The following is a 20,409-nucleotide window of genomic DNA, read 5'->3' on the forward strand; positions in this document are numbered from 1 at the left end:
ATTAAGATTAAACAATCAAGTTACATTAATGAACTTTTAAAAAGATTCAAAATGGATCAGTGTAAACCGTTATCAACACCAGGTGATACTAATCATAAACTATCATCATCAAATCAACCACCTGATACTAATTTCCCATATCAAGAAGCTGTTGGTGCTCTCTTGTACTTGTCGATCATCAGTCGACCAGACATTACATTCATGGTAAATAAATCGAGCCAATTTAATTGCTGTTATGACGAAAGTCATTGGAAAGCAATTAAACGAATTTTTCGTTATTTAAAAGGAACAATTGATTGTGGGATAACCTATTCAGCCACGACTTCAAATTTACAGTTAATCGGCTACTGTGATGCTGATTATGCCGCCGATATTGATACCAGGAAGTCGACCTCTGGTTTTTGTGTTACTCTTGGCAACTCACCAATTTCATGGGCTTCGAGGTTACAACGAAGTGTCGCTCAGTCGACAACTGAAGCTGAATATGTTGCTATCGCTGATTGCCTAAAAGACGTTATTTGGTATCGTCAATTAATGAAAGAGTTAAAAGTTCCAATTGATTCTCCAGTAAAAATAATGAGTGACAACCAAGGAGCAATCAAATTAACAAAAAATTCAGTTTTTCATAAGAGGACCAAACACATCGATGTCCGTTACCACTTCATCAGAGATCATCAGGAAAGAGGAGAGATAAAAGTTCAGTTCATCCCCACTGATAAACAACCCGCTGATATGCTAACGAAGTGTTTGTGTTCACCTTCATTAAGAAAGTGTTGTGACTTTTTAAATATTAATTGAGTTACGTTTGGTGCAAGGGGAAGTGTTGGTTATATAAGCTTAATTCGCGCTTATTTAAGCTTAATTATTAACAATTTAATCGTTTATTATATTAATTTAAACGTTTTTAACTTTTCGATTTTCTCCCATTTACTTAACATGGGAACTCATTAGTTTGTCGCCATTTTTTCGCGCCCATTAGCTTTTCACTTGTTGTAATGATATTATCTTGTAGAGCTCATTAATTGCAATCGATTCATATATAAAGATAATTGATTGATCATTTGGTTCTCCAACAATTAACCAAAAACCTTAAATTTTCATTAATAATTTAGCTCCAAGTAAACTTTTCGCACACACGATAATTTTGATGAAATCATTACAATTAAGACATGAATAGGATATCGTTAGAAAGATAATTAAACACAGAATCGACCAATATACTAACCATTAATTCAAGTTGATTAGTCTCTGAGATATGACCCTTAACATTTGGTCGATTCCCAACAATTAAGTTAATCATTTTTTCTTAATTACTTTCATCTCTTTCTTTCTAACCTAACCATTATTTTATATTATTATTATTACCATTATTATCCATAATTATTGAGATGATCAACTAACTAATGACCATCCCTGTCCATTAGTTGACCGACAAAGGGTAAACCAAGTTTTACCATTTTCCTTTACTCTTTTCTTTTGTGCCCCAAACTGTCACTCACGTTACTCTCTCTCATCTTATCTTCTCTCTCTTCATCTCCTCTCATCTCTCTCACGTACACACACACAAACAACTCTTTCAACCGCCAAAAATAACCAAACCCAAATATTGACCAATTGGGTCATTTGATTCAAATCTTTGTAACGACCAATCCACAGTATTTAAACCGAACCCAAACTAATAAACCTTGTCTTTAGTTGATGACAATTGAAGAGATAACATCTCTTAGAGTATTTCATTTTCTTTCTTTTAAAATCTAAGTGTTTCCTTCTTAATACAAGAAGAAGAGTTAATTTGATTAACAGTTTTAATTAGATTTAATTGTGTTTTTCCAACTAAAACCAACATGATTGACCGACAAAGAAAATCAAAAATCATTCTCATGGTTTTCATTCCCAATATTTACCAAGAGATAAACATTGATAATTCATTGATATAAAGTATTATTACTAACATGGTTAATAGTAAATTAATGTTGACGATCAGCTGATCGGGTTAAATATTGATTACTTGAAGTTGAGAGTTTGGGATTGAGTCTGAGACATATGAGAATCATTATAATATATTGGATTTTCTGATCGGTGATATAAATCATATGAACTGAACTTTTGGTGAAACTTTTAACCTTCTCGTCGATAGACTAACATATAACTTATACAATATATAATATATACTCACATGGAATCATCTTTAATGTCATAAAAGTTTTTCATGTGAAAATCGGATAACCTTAATACTATTTGAAATGAAACCACAAACTCTACTATAAGTATTATATATATTAAAGTTATTACTTCAATCTGAATGAATTCATGACTCAAGTTTCCAATATCATGTACTTGATAATTGTGAAACTTGAAACAATGTTGTAATAATAATTTTTTTTTCTCTTATACCAATTGTTATGATTAATGAAATTGATAAAATGTTTAACCATAAAGTACATTAGGTGATTATTTACTAATATCATATTAACAGTTAGTCTGATTAAGTAAAATCTATCATGTAAATAATGAAACTTGAATATGAAAGATTTATGAACATAAAAGCAAGAAATAAGTTTCATTTACTCATGATGATTATGATCATCAAGATGAAATAAAAGTAGTAATAACTTTGACTATGGGAAAGTATGAGAGTTAATACTATCATGGGTATGAGATATTCATTATTATGGATTCTCAAGTGAAGCTAAATTAGAGAGAGAGAAAAAGAGAGAGAGAGCGAAATTACCAGGGAACGACATGAGAATTGAATGAAATACTAGAAGGGAATTAGCAAGTCAAGACATTTAGGATGATAGAACGATGAGAATGCAGATGAAAGAATCAAGTGTTGATGGTTGGGATAACATGGAGAGAATTGTGTTCATGATACTGAATAACATCAATGATAGGGAGATAAATGTGTATATGTGAAGTAACAGAAATTGAAAGTTCTAAGAACCAGAATACCAATTGTAATGAGTAACAAAACGATTGGTATTTTGTTTTGATATTCATTTCTATCTCCATGCTGATTCAACATTCAACTAGAATTCTTGTGATTATATTCATAGAATTGGTGAATAATTTTTCATGATAATGAACATTTTCACTTCTATTATCGGCAAGAGCAAGAATCAATCTATAATTAACTTTATTTATCGCTATTAACAAGCTTTGGGAAGTCTTATTAGCTGCTGATAATTCAGTTTGGGTGCAAATGATTACGATAAACTTATTCTGTTCAATTATGAATTATATTTTTTCCCTCTCCCTCTCTCTCTCTCTCTCTTTCATCATGGTTATTTCATTTTCTCTACTATGTTATTTCATTGTTATTCTCATTGTTACTTTTATTGTTATCATCATTATTGTTACTAACATGGTGATTCCAAAGGTAATAATGATTCAGTAAATCACCAGAATCATTTGCAAATCATTCAATTTCCAGTATACTTCCTGCAGTTAATGAAAATTAGGACGATCTGTTGATCTGTTAATTATCAATTATCAATCTTAATTTACTTGATTACTTTGATTTTATTAGAAAATTCTGATAATATGATGATAACCAATAATGATCCTGAACCGATTTCGATATCAGTGCAACAATAATATGAAAATAATCAGCTAACTAATAAAAAGATATAAACAATTAGAGGAGAGAGAGAGACTAACATTTGATTACTTTCCAAGAATAGAAACAATTTGTTCAATGTTTTATCATGAGAGATGATTAACTTAATCAAGAGAGAAATCGGGATAACAAGAAGAGAGAGAGAGAAAGAGAGAGATTAATAGTTAACAATATGGAAAATGATTGAATTGATTGTTATCATGTATTAATCCATGTTTACATTATCTTCCAGTGGTATTGTCAACTACTCCATGTTCTGGTTCACTATTTTTTACTTGCCAATTATTCATGGACATTCTGTGAGGGTTTATACCTTCATACCCTCCTGGTTGTGGCCTTTGTGGCTGAAGAAAAGATCATGAAATGGTTTTATGTGATCGGCTGGGGAGTACCTTTAATATTTATCGGTTTTTATGCTGGATTTCGTGGCTTATCTTACAATGGAGAAACAAATTAGTGAGTAAACTCAATGAAAATCACGATAATCGTTATCACTCACACAGAATCTAATCAATTGAACTACCCCATATATTATACATACATTTTACACCATCGATAGTTTATCAATAATAATGGGAAGAAAAGTTGTCAGGGTTAAGCTATTTTTACTCTGTGACCTAAATGTCCAATGTGATAATCCAATGCTCTATTGGAATCAGTTGAAATACCTGTTAATCCATGTGACAGAACAAAAAATGATTTCAATCATGCTGTGAGTTAATGGGTTGGTCTTTGCATTTGATTAGGAAATGATGAGAAGTTCAGAGAGAAAAATGAATATTAATGAGCTTTCATTGGGTTGGAATTTTTTTTCCTTCTTCTCATTCACATTCTGATTAATGTTTCCTTTGGCATTTTTTTTCCTCTTCTCCTCCTTTGGCTCAACGATTATCACCACCATGAAAATCATTCTCTCTCGTCCTCAATTCCATTGTTAACTCCCATTTAAATAGCTGTTGGATTGATGAAAGTAAATATTCTTGGTGGTATACTGGTCCAGTTCTTGTATCATTTGTGGTAAGTATTTGAATAAACAATTTGCCGCTTATTCCCACTTATTCATCTTAACTCTAATAGCATAATATTATTTGGTATTTACCATGAAAAGAATCAAAGTTCACATTCATCTCAATCAATTTATCATTTCCTTGAAAACTTTTTATATGATTTGTAATGTGACCTTTTCATCTTATTATTATATTTCATTGGGAATGAAAAGTTCATGCCTTGTTTTCAGAATATGTTTCAAATGAAAACAAAGAAAAAAGGTCTTGAGAGTTTTCATAATAATAATATTTCTCCCAAGGGTCAGTCGAAAAGTCCAAGATAATTTAGTAGTTTATTCAATCTTCTAATGATAATTGATGATATTCACATTTTCTCCATCCTTTTCTTATTATTATACTCTTTCCATCATATTATCCCAATTGTTTCCAGTCACTACCTTGAGTCATTTTATTCATCTCTCTCTCTCTATCGTCTTTTTCAGCTCAATTTATTTTTCCTTGTAAACATTGTTCGAGTGCTGGTAACCAAGATGAGAGCAGTTAACTCTCCTGATGCCCATCAGACACGGAAGGCAGTTAAAGCAACGCTCATCTTACTTCCCTTGTTAGGGTTACACTTTTTGGTTACTCCATTCCGACCTCCTGAAGGGACTCATGCTGAGGAGGTTTATGAGATTGTAGCTGCTTTGGTTGCCTCACTTCAGGGTCTTTGTGTTGCTATTCTGTTCTGTTTCTGTAATGGTGAAGTCATTTCTCAGTTTAAAAAACGATGGACTCAAATCGCGTTGACACATGGAGACAATCGTCGAATGTCTTATGCAGCAACAAGTGTCTCGGTAAGTGTTTCGAATAACTTTTTCGCTCCTCTTCCAACCAGAAACAATCAAACAAAAAAGAGAAAAGTTTTGTCCAAAAGTCCATCCAAAAGTCTTGATAGTCTTGAGTTTACAAAAAGAAAAATTGTCAAAGTTTATCAATAGAAACAAAATAAATTCTCAAGTTCGTGCATAAAAGTTCATCACGTGCAGAACAAAATCAGAAATAACATTCAGAACAATCTGATTTCCAGGTCATTAAATAGTTTTGGTTTCTGTTTTATGACATCAGTTAAGTTCGTTCTTATGTAATATTATATGAAAATCGAAAAGTGAAAAAACGATTGAATTTTTCACTTGAATTCTATTTATTCTGTTTATCGATTCAAATTTCAATTCTGATTTTCGTTAAGCTACTCAAAGATCAACATCTCTCTTCTAAAATAATGAGAACAGCTTATCAGGTTATATATAAAATATAAGTTTCGATAACAAAATGGACAATATCGTAGAGATGATAAGATAAGCTCATTTTTCACCAAATTTGATCCAATTTGAGTCTCTTCTTATTTACCTTGAGTTTACCTGAATTTCATTCTTGTCTCAATCTCGAATCAATGTTACAGATAAGCTTAATATAAGATAAAAATCTCTCTCTCTCTTCTCTCTCTCATCAATCTATTTTTTTCTTCTTCATCTTCTTCTCTTCATCTCTCTTCATCTCTCTTTCTCCATCCTTTCACCTTAATCAACTCAACTACAATCAAATATTTACCTGACATTTTATTTTCACCAAACTTTCCTGTTTCCTGTTAATCTTATCAACCTTTTCACCAAATAATAATAATAATAATAATGATCATGATGATGATGATGATAATAATAAACAAAACAATATTGTCACTTTTGGGGTTTGAATATACACTTACTTAAACTCCAGAGTGTTGCCCTTTAGTTAACTCATGTAATACTATCATGAATTCAGGAATAAGAATGAAAAATGATGAAAAGAAAAGGAGGATTTATTATTATATCTTCTTCTTCTCAGATCAACAATCAATTACCAATTGAATCTATTAATCCATTTCTATTGAATCATATCATCTATTTGCACCCTCATCTCTTTTCTCAACTTATCTTCAGGGAGACCTGAAACCACACCTATTATGTTATTTGAATTTTTCTTTTCGTTAGAACTTTTTTCTCTCTTATTTTCTCATTTTTTTCCAATTTCCAAAGTTAAACTCCATCAAAATGATCACATTATAATCACTCATCCTTATCCCAATTCCTCCCATTTTTTTCTCACCAAACGTCTCGTATTAATATATCATCGTAATCATATTATAAATACTCAGTTTCTAAGATGATTTTATCAAAATTTCGAGAGTTTTAATACTCATAAATGTATATATATAAGAAGAAGGAAAATTTATTTCCAATTTCGACCTGGAAAAAAAAAGTTCTAATCTGTTATTATTATGGATTGAAGGGTAAGAGCATTTCGACTTCTCGTAAATCCCAAGATTCTCCTAAATTAATAAATGCAACTGATCTAAAAATTATCCATAGTCGAATGTGTCTCCAGTTAATATATATGTATGTTCAAAATCGTAAATATTTCACATAACAAAAACTCTTGATCCTCTTCAGGATAACTCAAGATGTAACTTTTAATACTTTAGTGGTAATTCAGATTCATCTGATGAAAATCAATAATGATGCAAATGTTGATAAAATTTTCATTTATGTCAAACTAATAATTTCAACTACTCAGAGAGAGTTACATCAAAGATAGAAAGAAGAGAGAGAGACAAATCAACTTGAACTTTGAAATATTCTCACGACAGATTCAGTTTTCACCCAATTCAATGTGATAGATAACAATGAGTTTTTTTCCAATAAGTGTCACAGTATAAGTGACACAATAAACTCAATGGGTTGTCATTTATGTTCAAGAACAACAGTGAACTTTATATATATACTTATATAAGAAGATTAATCTTCATCGATATCAAGGTAATTGAGAAATGCCAATAAGTTATCATCCATTACAAGAATACCCAGAATTTCATACCCTGAAATATATTATACGCATATTGTTCAGAAGATTATCAAATTTCAAATAGGAAACTGGATTTAAATTGTTAATTGAAATATTTGAAATCTAATCAGTATCTCTTGTCTATCATTAATCTTTACAACAATTAGATAATCTTTTGAGTCAATTCATTGATTTGAGTTAATATGGATAACTGAATAAGCGTCAATATTGAATTCTTATCATCATTATCATCATCATCATTAATGATTGAATATATATCTCAGTGAATTAGGTTTGCGTGTTAAAAGCTTATTGATAACATATTAAGAAAGTAAAAACGAGAGACTAATTTTAACATTGACCTTTGATAATGATTCCAATTCCCTATTATTATCCCAAATCCTGATCACTCACTGAACATGAACCTCAATCTTTTTCCACCCAATTCCAAAGAGAATCATGATAATTTCCAATTTTCGAAGGCATAAAACTTTGTTTCAATTCGCACATAATTGAGTATCATCATGTAATCAGCATCCGACGAACAAAGATTCAAATGATTAAAACGAATCACCTTTTTATTTTCATATTCTTTCATTTAGTTTCCTTAAAGAGCAAAAAAGTTTTTCTTTTACATGTTAATCCCCAATGAATTTTCACTCAGCACGATAACTTGTTGAAACTTTTTATTTTATTTTCTTTTTTGTTTCCACCAAAAAATCAATCATTATATACATGAGAAAATCTCAATGCACATTATGTATGTTAACCTTTTCTCTCTCTTTCTTTCTCTTGTTCTCCATCTCCTAAACTTTATCCTTTCCGTTTCCTGGTTTCACTTTCTCTTTTATTCCCTTTTTCTTTTCTCCTATTTATTATTATTATTATTGGATCATTATCGTTTCCAATAGTATATTCAACGTAACTCGGACGCACACGCAACTAAACCTTTGAAAGAAAATGGATTTGCTGTATGATTAAATCTTATTTACTTTGTAGTATATATTGATCATTATTATCATTATCATCTTCATGATTGTTATCATGATCATCACCATTATCGATATCATGAAACCACTGAGGAAAACCTAAAAGCTCATTTCCTTTTACAGGGAAAAGTTGTCAATTGGCATCACATCATCACCAAATGTTAACCCTCATCACCACTACAATTACTCAACAACAACAACAACAAATGGATCATCTTTATCTTTTATCATCATCTCATATTGAATGGAAATGAAATGAAAATCTATCAACAAGAAGCAAGAAAAAGGAGAAAAACAAAAATTTGTCAAAAATAAATCTCTTTTTTATTTACTTTTCAATTCTGTAATTTATAACAAATATCATATTCACCCTGATTATATATACATAATTATCTGTGATCAACAACAAAATTTGCTTCCATGTTGGAAAAAAATGTCAACAAACCAAATGGTCATCTTCACTTGGAGTTCACCCCTTTTGGTTTTTTTTGTAATCATACTGTCCAGTTTTCTCATCACTCTTCATTATCATCTTCTCCATCTCATCATCATCATTATCTTCATCTTGCTTGCATCTAAAATCAACTTGACACCGAAAACAAGAAAAGTAAACATGATATTATTTTTTTTCTTCTTCTCTTTTACCGAGAAACTGATTATCATTGGAAAGTGTAAATGCTAAAAGGATGTTAATATATTTACAATGAAGATTGAGTCAAATGTAAACAATCATAATTAATCGATACAATCAACTACAATTAATCAGGTAAATTGATTCTAATTGAATCTCAATTTGCCTCCAGAAAAAAAAATTGTCCACCAGTGTTGATAAAATCATGATAATGATAATAACCAAATGCTAATGATTATTAATAATAAGTAATAATATTCATCCAAATCTGATAATCATGGATGGGATGAACAAAATTGTAAAATCAAGTTAATTGTTGCTGTTTCCTTTTCTATGTAATTTAATTGTATCATTAAATTTGATCACTTCTGTTAATCACTATTACCATGTTATCGCTGACAAATTATTATCATTATTATTTGTAAATTGATATTATTTTATCAATTTTTACTTCGCAAGCAAAAATTCAAAATCTAATATTTATTAACAGGGTCGTCTTTGCATAATTTATAATTAATCTGTGATGTTAAGTGTTTACAATTAACGATAAAATTTAACCAATAAACCAAATATTAATAATTAGTTTTCGATTTGTCATTTTTCACTATTCCATTTAAACTGTCCGATCACCGATAACAAAATCTCCGACTAAATAAAACTGTCTCTGTCTAAGGAGTCTGGATCCCTAATATTTTATTAATTAAGAGCTGCGACTTTAAAGGTTTGTAGGGATCATCGTGGCTTATAGTTTAAACTGATGTTTAGATCGATCTGATCAGTACTTTCCCAGACAATCGAGGCCAAATATCAAACTTTGAGGGCTTTTCTCTTAGAGTGTGCCAGATGGTTTTGTCCTATTTGGTCAATCCTTTAGCAGCGTAGAGCGAGTAGTAATCGGTTCAATTCATCACGTGAAGATTTAATTGATTTAGAGAAAACCAATACCAACAATCAAGGCAAATCATTATTATTCTCAAGGAGAACCTTTATTGAGATTCACCAATATTATGGTTTACAATTTAGAAGATATTGCCAGTCAATCAAAGAGAAATTAATCAATGAATCAGAACAATTTAATAGTAACAAGATGACACCAAGATGTGAGGTGGATCTCCGTTCAAAGGAACACTAAAAAAAACTCTATTCAATGGGTTTCCAGTCATCAATTGCAATCGATTCATATGTTAGAATAATTGATTGGTCATTTGATACTCGAAACCAAAAACCTTAAATTTTCACTAATAATTTAGCTCCAAGTGAACTTTTCGCACACACGATAATTTTGATGAAACCATTATAATTAAGACATGAATAGGGTATCGATAGAAAGACAAATAAACGTAAAATCGACCAATATACTAATCATTAATTTAAGATGATTAGTCTTTGAGATATGAACCTTAACATTTAGTCAATTCCCAACAATCAAGTTAAACATTTTTGTCTTAATTACCTTCATCTCTTAATAAATTTTTAAATGTTCCACTATTGTTTTTAATATAATTGTTTACCATTAACTTAGCTTACCCTCGAACTTCATCAACGTTAAGTGTTAATATCAAATTAATCCAAATCTAATCTATTATTATAATTTTATATTCATTAACCCTTTCTGTCTTCTTCTTATAGGTATTTCCAAAAAAGTAATTTGCTGTTTTCCGATAAATCTGTCACTGTAATTGATCCAAGTTTCAAAAACAACTTTATCAACGGTAAGTGTAACCATTATCAAATTAAAAAAAATATATCTATTATTTAAATTTTATATTTATTGACATTTCTTGTCTTCTTCCCTTAGGCAATATTGCTAGATTTTTTCACTCACAGTATTAATAAAAGTGGAAATATTAATTGTACGGAGGAACCATGCAAAATTTATAGAGAAAATTAGTTTAAAATCATCGCAATTTTCTGAGGATATAACGGATCCGACCGGGAGAGAAGGGTAAATAGCTTCGCTGGACCTTCCACCCAACGTTTCACCCAGAACAGGACCATAAAGCCAGGCTTTGTTGGCAGCGGTCGTTTATTAATCACCTAACTTGTTGATTACGATGCCCAAAAAAATTTCTCACCCCAAAGGGTCACAATAGGGAGTGAGAGCAAATTCAATGTTTCAATTTTTAATTTCAATGGCTTTCGGTTGGGAGTTGTTAATTCCTACCGAGAGCCAAATTTTAATCTAAGTTGTTGAGGGTCAATCATTTTTGTCGGGTTGGACCTCCTCACTCATGGGGACAAATGGATATGGGATTTGAATTCTCAACGAGTTGAACCTGTTGATGGCTCGATTCTAGGTGGAGATTTCAATATCGAAAATGTCTTTGTTGGGTGGGAGCAAGCGCTCAAAGAACGAAAAGATCGGCTGGATTAATTTATATTTTCGAAAAATTCAATTTAATTCCAGTTAGTGATGAGCAACTTGACAGCATAGCTCAATTGATTATATTTGCTATTCTAACTTGCAACTTGGGAAACCATCTATCAACTTGGACAATTTAAAAAACAATGCAAATCACAAATAGTGTATTGTACTTGCGAGATCGAGAATCCAAGCTCAAAACAACTTCGCGAAATTGTCCGATGTAAGCCTCTCGGCAAATGTGAAAAACCACTGACTAATACTATACAATTTACCTGTGTGAACTTTTTGATACAGGATATGCTTCTGTGGATATAGAATCAATGAAGTTGGTAAGGCTAGTGAAAAGGTATCTTCCAATAATACACAAACTTTAATCTTTTTACCTCAAGTTTCAAAGAGTTAATGATTTTATTTCTAATACAATGTATTACATTAATACAACGAGTGACCATGTGATAATGATCAGAAGATCATGATCTTCTAGAACATTCGAATAATTAATAAATAATAATTCAATCAATATTAAAGGAGGTTAAATGAAAGCTTGCGTGTCATCACGAGATATGATAATAATGGAAAATATCAGACTGCGACCGATCAATAATGACCTTGGTCGCGGTTTAATTGACATTTTTGTTACACTAGCAATGCCTGTGCAGATTTGTTTGTTTTCGGTGATTCACAGGTAGTCTTTAACTCTTTTGGGTATAGAAGAGTATGACTGTTATGATCACTAAAACACATCCGCGTGCTGATAGATGGCTCAAATGGATTGTTGAGTAATAGAATATTGAAATAACCAATCAGTCCGGTTTAGACCCAATACATTTTACGGAGATCGGCTTTCGTAAAGTCTCCGTTATTGGCCTCGAGGTCCTTAAGATAGATCAGGTTTACCTTCTCCAAGTTTGTTATTTGTTTTCATTATGAATCGATGGGATGACTCGATGAAGTCCAGCAACCAGTTATAGGGAGGTTGAAAATAGTTTTTCTAGCATTCTTTTGTCGAGTGTCATATTTACCATTTTTGGGTTTACCGGTGATTCGTAAACTATTAGCTTTGAATTTTGGTAGAGGTTCCGAGTAGTCGAGATTTTGTTCAATATGGGTAATCTTTTGATAACCGAGTGTAAAATTAAACAAAATGAAAGAAAGATAAAGTTTGGGGTTTTCTTGGTGCACTTCTTATGTTCTTCTTTATTGATAAGGCTTTAAACGCTATCGATGGGAAACTAATCAAGTCTGCCTTCCCGTTACAATCTTATCTCTATTTATACTAGAGGTTAGTGGGAGTGTTTTGAGTGTTTTTTTCTTCCTCGAGTTCAAAGTGTAAATGTAAAATGATAATAAGTGTAAATAAGTTTACAAAGTACGGATAAATAATTGAAAAGGGATCTAAGATTAATTGGAAACAAACATCTGGAAGTCATTAAATAGATGTATGGATAATTAATGGTTAATTTCTAGATTAGGCTACTCGTATAAATATTTGTATTAGTAGTAGCAATTGTGGGAAAGGGGGTAATAGTCCAATGTTCGCACTTTTGTTGGGAAAAGGGAAGTCGGTTGTCCTCAGTAATAATCAAGATAGTAAACAATAAGTCTAAATAGTACTTGTCTTAATAGCCCTTACACTAACTGCTTTTTATCAGACGACTAACCCTAGTTGTTATTGATCACGTAGTCACTGGGTATAAAACGAAATTGGCCCAAATCAAAATTATCATTCTCTCTTTTTCTTTCGTTGATTCTCTTCCTATTTTCACCATTTTCCCTAATTCTCTTTCTTACAATTCACCTTACAAATCTTCTTAATATTACTAACAATGGTTTCTCCAACTCGTAAGTATTTACTCGGTCGTCTTTATGGGGAGTAATCCACGAACTTCTGATTTAATCAATGACTTTTTTCTTTTCTCCATAAGTCCAGCTTGTGATTCAGACTCGGATTATGATTGTCCTACTGGTTAGTATTTTAAATGTTTTCTTTATTTCTTTTTAGTGGACGTCTCGATAAAAATAAATTGCATTGTCAACGTTGGTAAGGCCAACATCTATAACGATGTCATTGAGCTCTCTTCAAGTTCATTCGAGTCCGATGATCCGGCCGATCCTGATTATGGACTTAGAGGTCCTAATGTCTATGCTGCGGGTAGAGGACGTCCTCAGAGACAAATGGTTCGAGAATACCCGGTTGTTAGGGTAAACTAACCAGATGAACCTGATAAACCAGTCGTCCCTGGTGAACCTGTCGCTCTTGTTATTGAAAGCGATGACGATGATATCACAACCCAGATAAACAGAAGGAAAATCAAACGCAACTACAACCGTCCTGCTTCAGTTAATATCAATGTAAATTAATATCAATTTAAAAATTGTGATGCTTTTTCACGTCAGCGAAAAACTTACAAATATAATTCGACTGGGTCTGAATTTAAATTCAATGACATTCCCAGCATCGGTCCTCAAGTTCAGCTGCTTTCCAAACTTTGATTCTCTTGAACTTTGATCTCTTTGATTCAACGCTCTTGAATTCTGAAATATGAATAATACAAATGATAATTAGTTACAGTTACTAGTTACGCTTACGAACTAAAATTTACCGTTTCCATTGTTCATCTAGTTCAATTTCCAATGAACCAGTTTGCTTGTTATAAGATTCTTCTTGGCGAGTCACATGTAGAAATGTCCAGCCTAGTCCATAACAATATCCACGATTAATATAATTTTTACAGAAAATTACGGTAGCGAAATAAAAATAAGAAAAAAGTTGTTATGTTACTGGTCAGAAGCCCAAAAATAGGAAAAATATACCCCTCACCCTTGAATGCACTCGTAAGTTGGCATGATGATGATGCAAAATGAGATGATGGTGATACAAATAGTAAATTTATAAAAAAAAATGACAAAAACGCCGAAAATCAGCAAAAATATTGAACAAGAACAATGAAGAAATGAGTCAAAATAGAAAAAAATGAAAACAAACACCCACCGGGGGACAGTTTATTAATTTACACGAGCGAATTTTGGCTTTAATTTGAGTTTTGATTTTTTTAATTTGAAGCCAAAATCAAAGAATCGAGAATCAACTAATCGAGCTTGGTGAAACAACTTTTGAGTCTAAACTTGGAATCGGTCTGATCTCAGGATTAGTTGATTAATGCTTTTAATTACGTTAGTGAATACGGGCCTAAATTTAAAAAGATTTTGAAGATTTCTCTCTCAAATTTAACTCAAATGATTGTTGCTTCATTGTCCTTTGCTGAGTTCATCAGGACTCGGTTGGTCTTCGCCTAAATGATTCGGGCCCTTCTATTGTGATCGGACAAAGGTACTGCTATCTGAAAGTAGTGACGAGAAATTTTCAATCAATAGTCTTTTAGTAATACTATAACATTGATCAAGAACTTTTTCGTTCGACCAACAGTTTTTTTCGTAAAATTGCGATGAAATATCCCGTCAATCTAATCTTTAACTCTTTCATCTCCTGACCTCCTGAACAGGACTTATATCAAGGTAGAAAAAAGCAATCGACTTGGATACAGATCTTCCAAGGTCTATGATAATATTCCAGTCATGAAAATTTTCCAGACTCAAGATTGAAGGTTAATAGAGTTTGATTACTAATCCTTTCAATCATCTAACAGACATTGGTCTTAAACAATTGTATGCCTTACTGAATCTAAATGAATTTCTCTATCAGTTATGCTACAATTTTGTCAATATTTGAACTTTCAAATACTAATCAGATAGTATTATTCATCAATTAAATCAATGTTATTTGGATGAATAAAAATTATCTGATTCATGCTCATGATATTTACAGAAGATGAAGTTGAGTTAGTGGTTTGAACATTTTTTCTCACTTGAATTACTTGAATGATTGACAAAACGCTGAAATGGCTTCAATAGCTTATTCTTGGTGTATATGAATACAGTTAATCTCAACTGATTGTTGGTTCTTAAAACCGGATACACGGTAGTGAAACAAGACCGTTTCCGGTTGGTCAAATGAAAATGTTTTCACTTTTAAGGTAAAAAAAGGGAAATGGAAAAGTATTTGCACTGAAAATAACTGTAAATTTATTTTTCGATACTTTTACCTCGAAACCTTTTATTTTTTTTCCTTACTTTTCACTCATTTGCTCAGATTGTATCGAAACTCAATTGAGATAACATGAAACTCAGATTAACTCTAATCTGATTATCTGTATCATAAATGGATTAAATATATTATAAGATTGTTAAAAGTTCTTCAAATTGTTATCCATCCTCATCTTCATCATTTTCATCGTTTTATCCAGCAACTTATGCATTGAGTGAATTTAACGCTTAATAATACAACATGGACTTACAATTAGTTAATTCACCTAATTATTTAGGTAAAAAATCAATCTGTTCAAGTTTATTGACTTTTCTCGTGATTGCTAATCTATTGTTATTTTCTGGAAATAAGTGCCAACAACAACAATTTGGTAATGGACAATTTATCGATAATCGATTGTAAGTATCATATTGTTGATGACCATTTATGGACAGTTTAATTTTCACCTCACGAAAATGTAATAACAAAAAAAGAGAGAAAATTGTTGAAAATTGTTTATATCGATCTCAGTTAAAACTTGATAATAAACGAAATTCTGACGATTCTAAGTTAATTGTTTGGTAATTGTCTTAACTAATTAGACGAGGTTTCAATTCAATTTGGAGTCCAGCTGAAATTTTACCCAATGTTTACAACAATCAACAAGCACCGATAGTAAATGGAACTCCGATTCGAGTGGAAATTGATCTTCATGTCCAATCGATTCGCCCAACAAATGATCAATCGGTAAGCGAAGTTTTTTTTCCAATAAAGACAATAAATTGTCTCTTTTAAAGGATTCGAAATGTTTTTTCTAATACTTCTGTTCAATGAAAGATCCATATTGTTATTAGTACAATTAACTTAATTATTTTAACGGAAAACGATTTCTAATTATTAACTTAATAGTGAGAAAAATAAAACCGCGAATCAAATATGATCACCAAAGCGTTGATTTCAAGGTAATCAAGTTAATTGTTGGTCGTTTCTTGTAACAGTTAGTAAAATGAATGAGTTACATTAGTTAAACTCGTTAAGATTTTTACCTGTTAGTTCATTGATTACAAATTACCCTTGACAATTAAAATCTAAACAATTTAATCAACACCTAGCTGAACATTTAGTGACAATTTATTGAGTTTTCTATGACAAAAATCATCAGAATGATGATCAATTGAATCGTCTAATTAATGAGATAATAGTCTTGATTTTAACCTTGATTCGAGTTGAAATCCTTTCCCAATTGTCTCAAAGTTTTTTTTCATGTTCTCGGTTTGATTGACAATTAATTTGACATTGATTATCGAGATAGATTGATTAATCACGCTTCCAATTACAGTTATTATTATTTTCTAACCAACTATAATTAACTAACTAACTTTTTATTATATATCATGAAACAGCAAAAGCTTAATTGCTCATGATTAGATGAACAGGCCTGAGAGTAATTAATTGTACTCACTATGGTGTTACCAATATTTTTCCATCTTCTTTTATATTATTATTATTATATTTTAATCTGTTGATTATCAAGTTAATTGTTGAACCTTAAAAAAGATCCTAATGATACAAAGGTAACTTAATTGAACTAAATTGTAAATAAGATTAATGGAAACGTTTGGAGTTTTCATCATTAATCTTTTCCGTTTTCAGAGAAACAGAGAGGAAAAAAAATGATGCAAACTTTTTAATTCCATGGTAAAAGTGACATATGAGAATAAGAAAAGTTTTCTTTGCTAATTGATCGTAATTTTAATCTAGTTCATCTTAATTTGATCTAATTATCGTCTAACAACAGGTTCAACGAATCAATATTCTGCTTACTGAAAGTTGGGATGATGTTCGTCTTCAAATGCCTCGAGGGGTCGGTTCAAATCGTCGTATTTCCCTCGATCGACGTTGGAAAGATATTCTTTGGATTCCCAATCTGTATTTTACCAATTCGATTGCAGGTTCAATTATCTCCGGTGTTGATAGTTCCGTTTACATGATACTTTCCAATCGAACTCGTGTTGAACTTTTCGCCTCGATGAGCCTTAACATCCTCTGTTCAAGTGACTTTTCCCGTTATCCCTTTGACGAACAAGATTGTAGCCTTGAAATTTTACCTCGTAAGTATTTCCCTGATCATAATCAATCCAGTTCACTAATCAGTTAATCACTCAATCAATAGTTGATCGTTATTTTCACTTTTCTTATCAGAATTTTTTTCTTCTTCATTTTTATCCTAATCCATGGTTAGTTTTTACATCAGGAAGGTTTATCTTAATTGTTGTGATCAATGACACAATATCTAAATCAACGATCGCTTCTGATGATGATTAATTGGCTGATTAACCTTGAATTAATTCATCTGTTTAATTGCAACAATAGAGAAAGATAAACTTTGTCACCATGAAGATAAAAATCTCAATTGTTTATCCGGAAACATAAGATTAGTCGATTCTGTTTCCTGTTTCAGAATAAAACTGTAAAATTTTTCCATTCCTAATCAATTAGAAACTCATCAATTTTCATTATCCATGATCAGTTGAATCAGAATTGATTGAGTTCGTCATCAATTCAGTAAACACAATTTTTTTTTCTCTGTTTTCATTCCCAATCAGTTATCACATTTAGAGAGTACAAATGAACTTCCTAATTTAGCTTATTTGTTTGTTTACTTTTCTCCTCGAATTAACTTCCTTTTTAAGTTCGTAAACGTTTGGACATTAATAATAATCTTTATGTCGGCATTTTGATTAAGAAAAAGTTATGATAAATTAAATGATTAATTCGTCTAGTTGGATAAATGCCAACGTGTCCTACCTTTGGACCTTTAATGTCATCTTAACGTGACTTCGAGAAAGTAAAGAGAAGAAAAAAAAATTCGTAAACTTTTGGCCTCTTTATGGTTATTTTTAAACGATTATGGATTAATGGATCTCTATGTTAGTTTAGATTAGGTTAATCTTCATTCAGGGTGAATCTTCATCATGATCTTTTGAGGTTTTTTCAGGAAGAGAAAGAGAGTGAAAGTGAAAGTTAGAGTGACAATATTGATTAGACTTACGATAAGTTACTTTGTTTTTTTTTCTTCTTCTGAACTTTTCGATTGAGATTCAATGAAAAGAGAGAGAGAGAGAAAGAAAGAGAAACAGTTTATTGTGACAGAAATTGAAATTCAGACTGGAAACATGATCGTCAAACATGATGATCATCATGATGATGATGATTAAAAAAACAAGGTCAATGTTGCATATAATTCACTGAAATCATCTCATGATAATCACACCCATCATGAATGACTCTTAACATGAATGTATCTTAAATAAAACATGAACCTCCCAAGGGAACTATCCAATTATTAGTATAACGGAAACTTGATAATTGAATCAAATGCTCAGCATGTTAACCTAAAACTTTGATTGTGGTTAAGTTTTTTTCTTTCAACTCTCTCCATTATTATTATATTTATTTACTCATTTTCATTAACTAACATTTAAGAATCAAAACAACAGTTAACAAACATTATAATCTATTAATATACTGATCGTGACGAAGATCAAGTGAAAACTTTGATTCATTGACGATTTTTTTTACTCTGATCATTGTCATTGAACTTTCTTGCTATCAAAATGTTTCCCAATATAAAAAAATACACCTTTTCATGCTCATCTAATCAATCATGATGGATATTAATCTTGTTAATCATTAAATAACCTTTGGAAAAAAAACTCAACTTAATTGTCATCATCATGACATTAAGTTATTAACTTGTCAACAATTAAATTAATTCACTAGACATTCACTGCCATCTAGTGAGTAACTTTCTCGACTTTGATTGGAACCAAAGTTGAGAGGGAAAATCAAATAACCAAATAACAAAAAACTTTCAATTCTATTCATTAATGTTTATCGATTAGACTGAAAAGTAAATTGTAATTTCATTGTAATTAATTTGATTGTTTTGTCTTTCTAGTTTCAGAAACATCGGATTCTGTGGTTCTAAGATGGAACTCAATGACTATGAACCCTTCAAGTCAAGAGTCTAATCTTTATTACATCAATTTTTGGACTGAAAATCGATGCCGACCAAATCCAATTAAAGGTAAAATTGTACAATTCATATTGTATATTAGCATCAATGGTCATTTATTAATCTTTTTTGGTCATTATCTGTTTGTCCCTTGTCATCAATTAGGAAGCTCATGTATCAAAGGTAATCTAAAGCTGGTTCGTCGTATTGGAAGCCATTTGATTTCTCATTTATTACCAACGATATTAATGGTTAACCTTTCATTTGGTGGCTTTTGGATACCATTAACTGCATATTCAGCACGAATTATAATAATTGTTTCTTCATTCTTAATCTTAATCATCCATCAAATGATAACCTCGGTTAATTCACCAACAACTGGTGGCCTTTGGGCAACTAATATCTGGTATACTTTATGTTCATTGACAATATTTGGCTGTCTCATTGAATACTTGTTAGCATTGAATGAATCTCTAATTGACTCTAAACCAGGGGATTCAGGAGATTCATCTACATCTTCATCATGGTTTAATTCAAAATTTTTCCAATCTCAACCCAAGATAATGAAAGAATTGCTCAAACCAAATGATTCCAATAACTTTGCTGATATGATCTCAAGAATCGCATTTCCATCAGTATTTTTAATAATTACCTTTGTATATATCCTTTTCTATGCTATCTAATTAATATTTAATATTAATCAAGTTAATTAGAGACTCATTAACTCTTGATTGTTGTTGGAACAAAAAATTGATCATCTCAATAGATTGAAAGTTTTATTATTAAAAAGTGATAATAATAACATATAACATGAAGTTGATTAATCTGTTGAATTAT

At 31.0% G+C, this 20,409-nt stretch overlaps 2 protein-coding genes across 4 annotated transcripts in view; both read left to right on the forward strand.

Annotated features, from left to right (window-relative positions):
• LOC128391460 (calcitonin gene-related peptide type 1 receptor-like) overlaps nt 1–9,687 on the forward strand; it is a 34,802-nt gene extending 25,115 nt beyond the window's left edge. Inside the window, exons 6-10 of one of the 3 annotated variants that reach the window (XM_053351352.1) lie at nt 3,852–4,075; nt 4,573–4,636; nt 5,109–5,462; nt 8,397–8,456; nt 8,598–9,687. In XM_053351352.1, coding sequence (XP_053207327.1) covers nt 3,852–4,075; nt 4,573–4,636; nt 5,109–5,462; nt 8,397–8,456; nt 8,598–8,639 — 744 coding nt within the window. In that variant the 3' untranslated portion in view covers nt 8,640–9,687. Of the gene's footprint in view, nt 1–3,851; nt 4,076–4,572; nt 4,637–5,108; nt 5,463–6,381; nt 8,355–8,396; nt 8,457–8,597 lie in introns of those variants that run through there. The other 2 variants (XM_053351353.1, XM_053351354.1) reach the window with 2 other exon arrangements.
• A 4,792-nt stretch (nt 9,688–14,479) lies between these two features.
• Nucleotides 14,480–20,375, forward strand: LOC128391204 (glycine receptor subunit alpha-2-like). The gene is made up of 5 exons (XM_053351051.1): nt 14,480–15,973; nt 16,157–16,301; nt 17,353–17,665; nt 19,516–19,644; nt 19,738–20,375. The coding sequence occupies exons 1-5, from the start codon at nt 15,816–15,818 to the stop codon at nt 20,253–20,255; spliced, it is 1,263 nt and encodes a 420-aa protein (XP_053207026.1). The 5' UTR covers nt 14,480–15,815; the 3' UTR covers nt 20,256–20,375.
• Nucleotides 20,376–20,409: the final 34 nt, after the last annotated feature.

This window comes from Panonychus citri, unplaced genomic scaffold (assembly GCF_014898815.1).
Source record: "Panonychus citri isolate SS breed McGregor unplaced genomic scaffold, ASM1489881v1 Contig00134, whole genome shotgun sequence".
Lineage (NCBI taxonomy): Eukaryota > Metazoa > Arthropoda > Arachnida > Trombidiformes > Tetranychidae > Panonychus > Panonychus citri.

Excerpts from the sequence above, each read along its gene's own strand:
- LOC128391204 (XM_053351051.1), top strand. The coding sequence starts at position 15,816 with ATGGACTTACAATTAGTTAATTCACCTAATTATTTAGGTAAAAAATCA. Across the intron at positions 17,666-19,515 it reads TAGCCTTGAAATTTTACCTC|TTTCAGAAACATCGGATTCT; the intron begins GTAAGTATTTCC and ends TTGTCTTTCTAG. Across the intron at positions 19,645-19,737 it reads CCGACCAAATCCAATTAAAG|GAAGCTCATGTATCAAAGGT; the intron begins GTAAAATTGTAC and ends GTCATCAATTAG.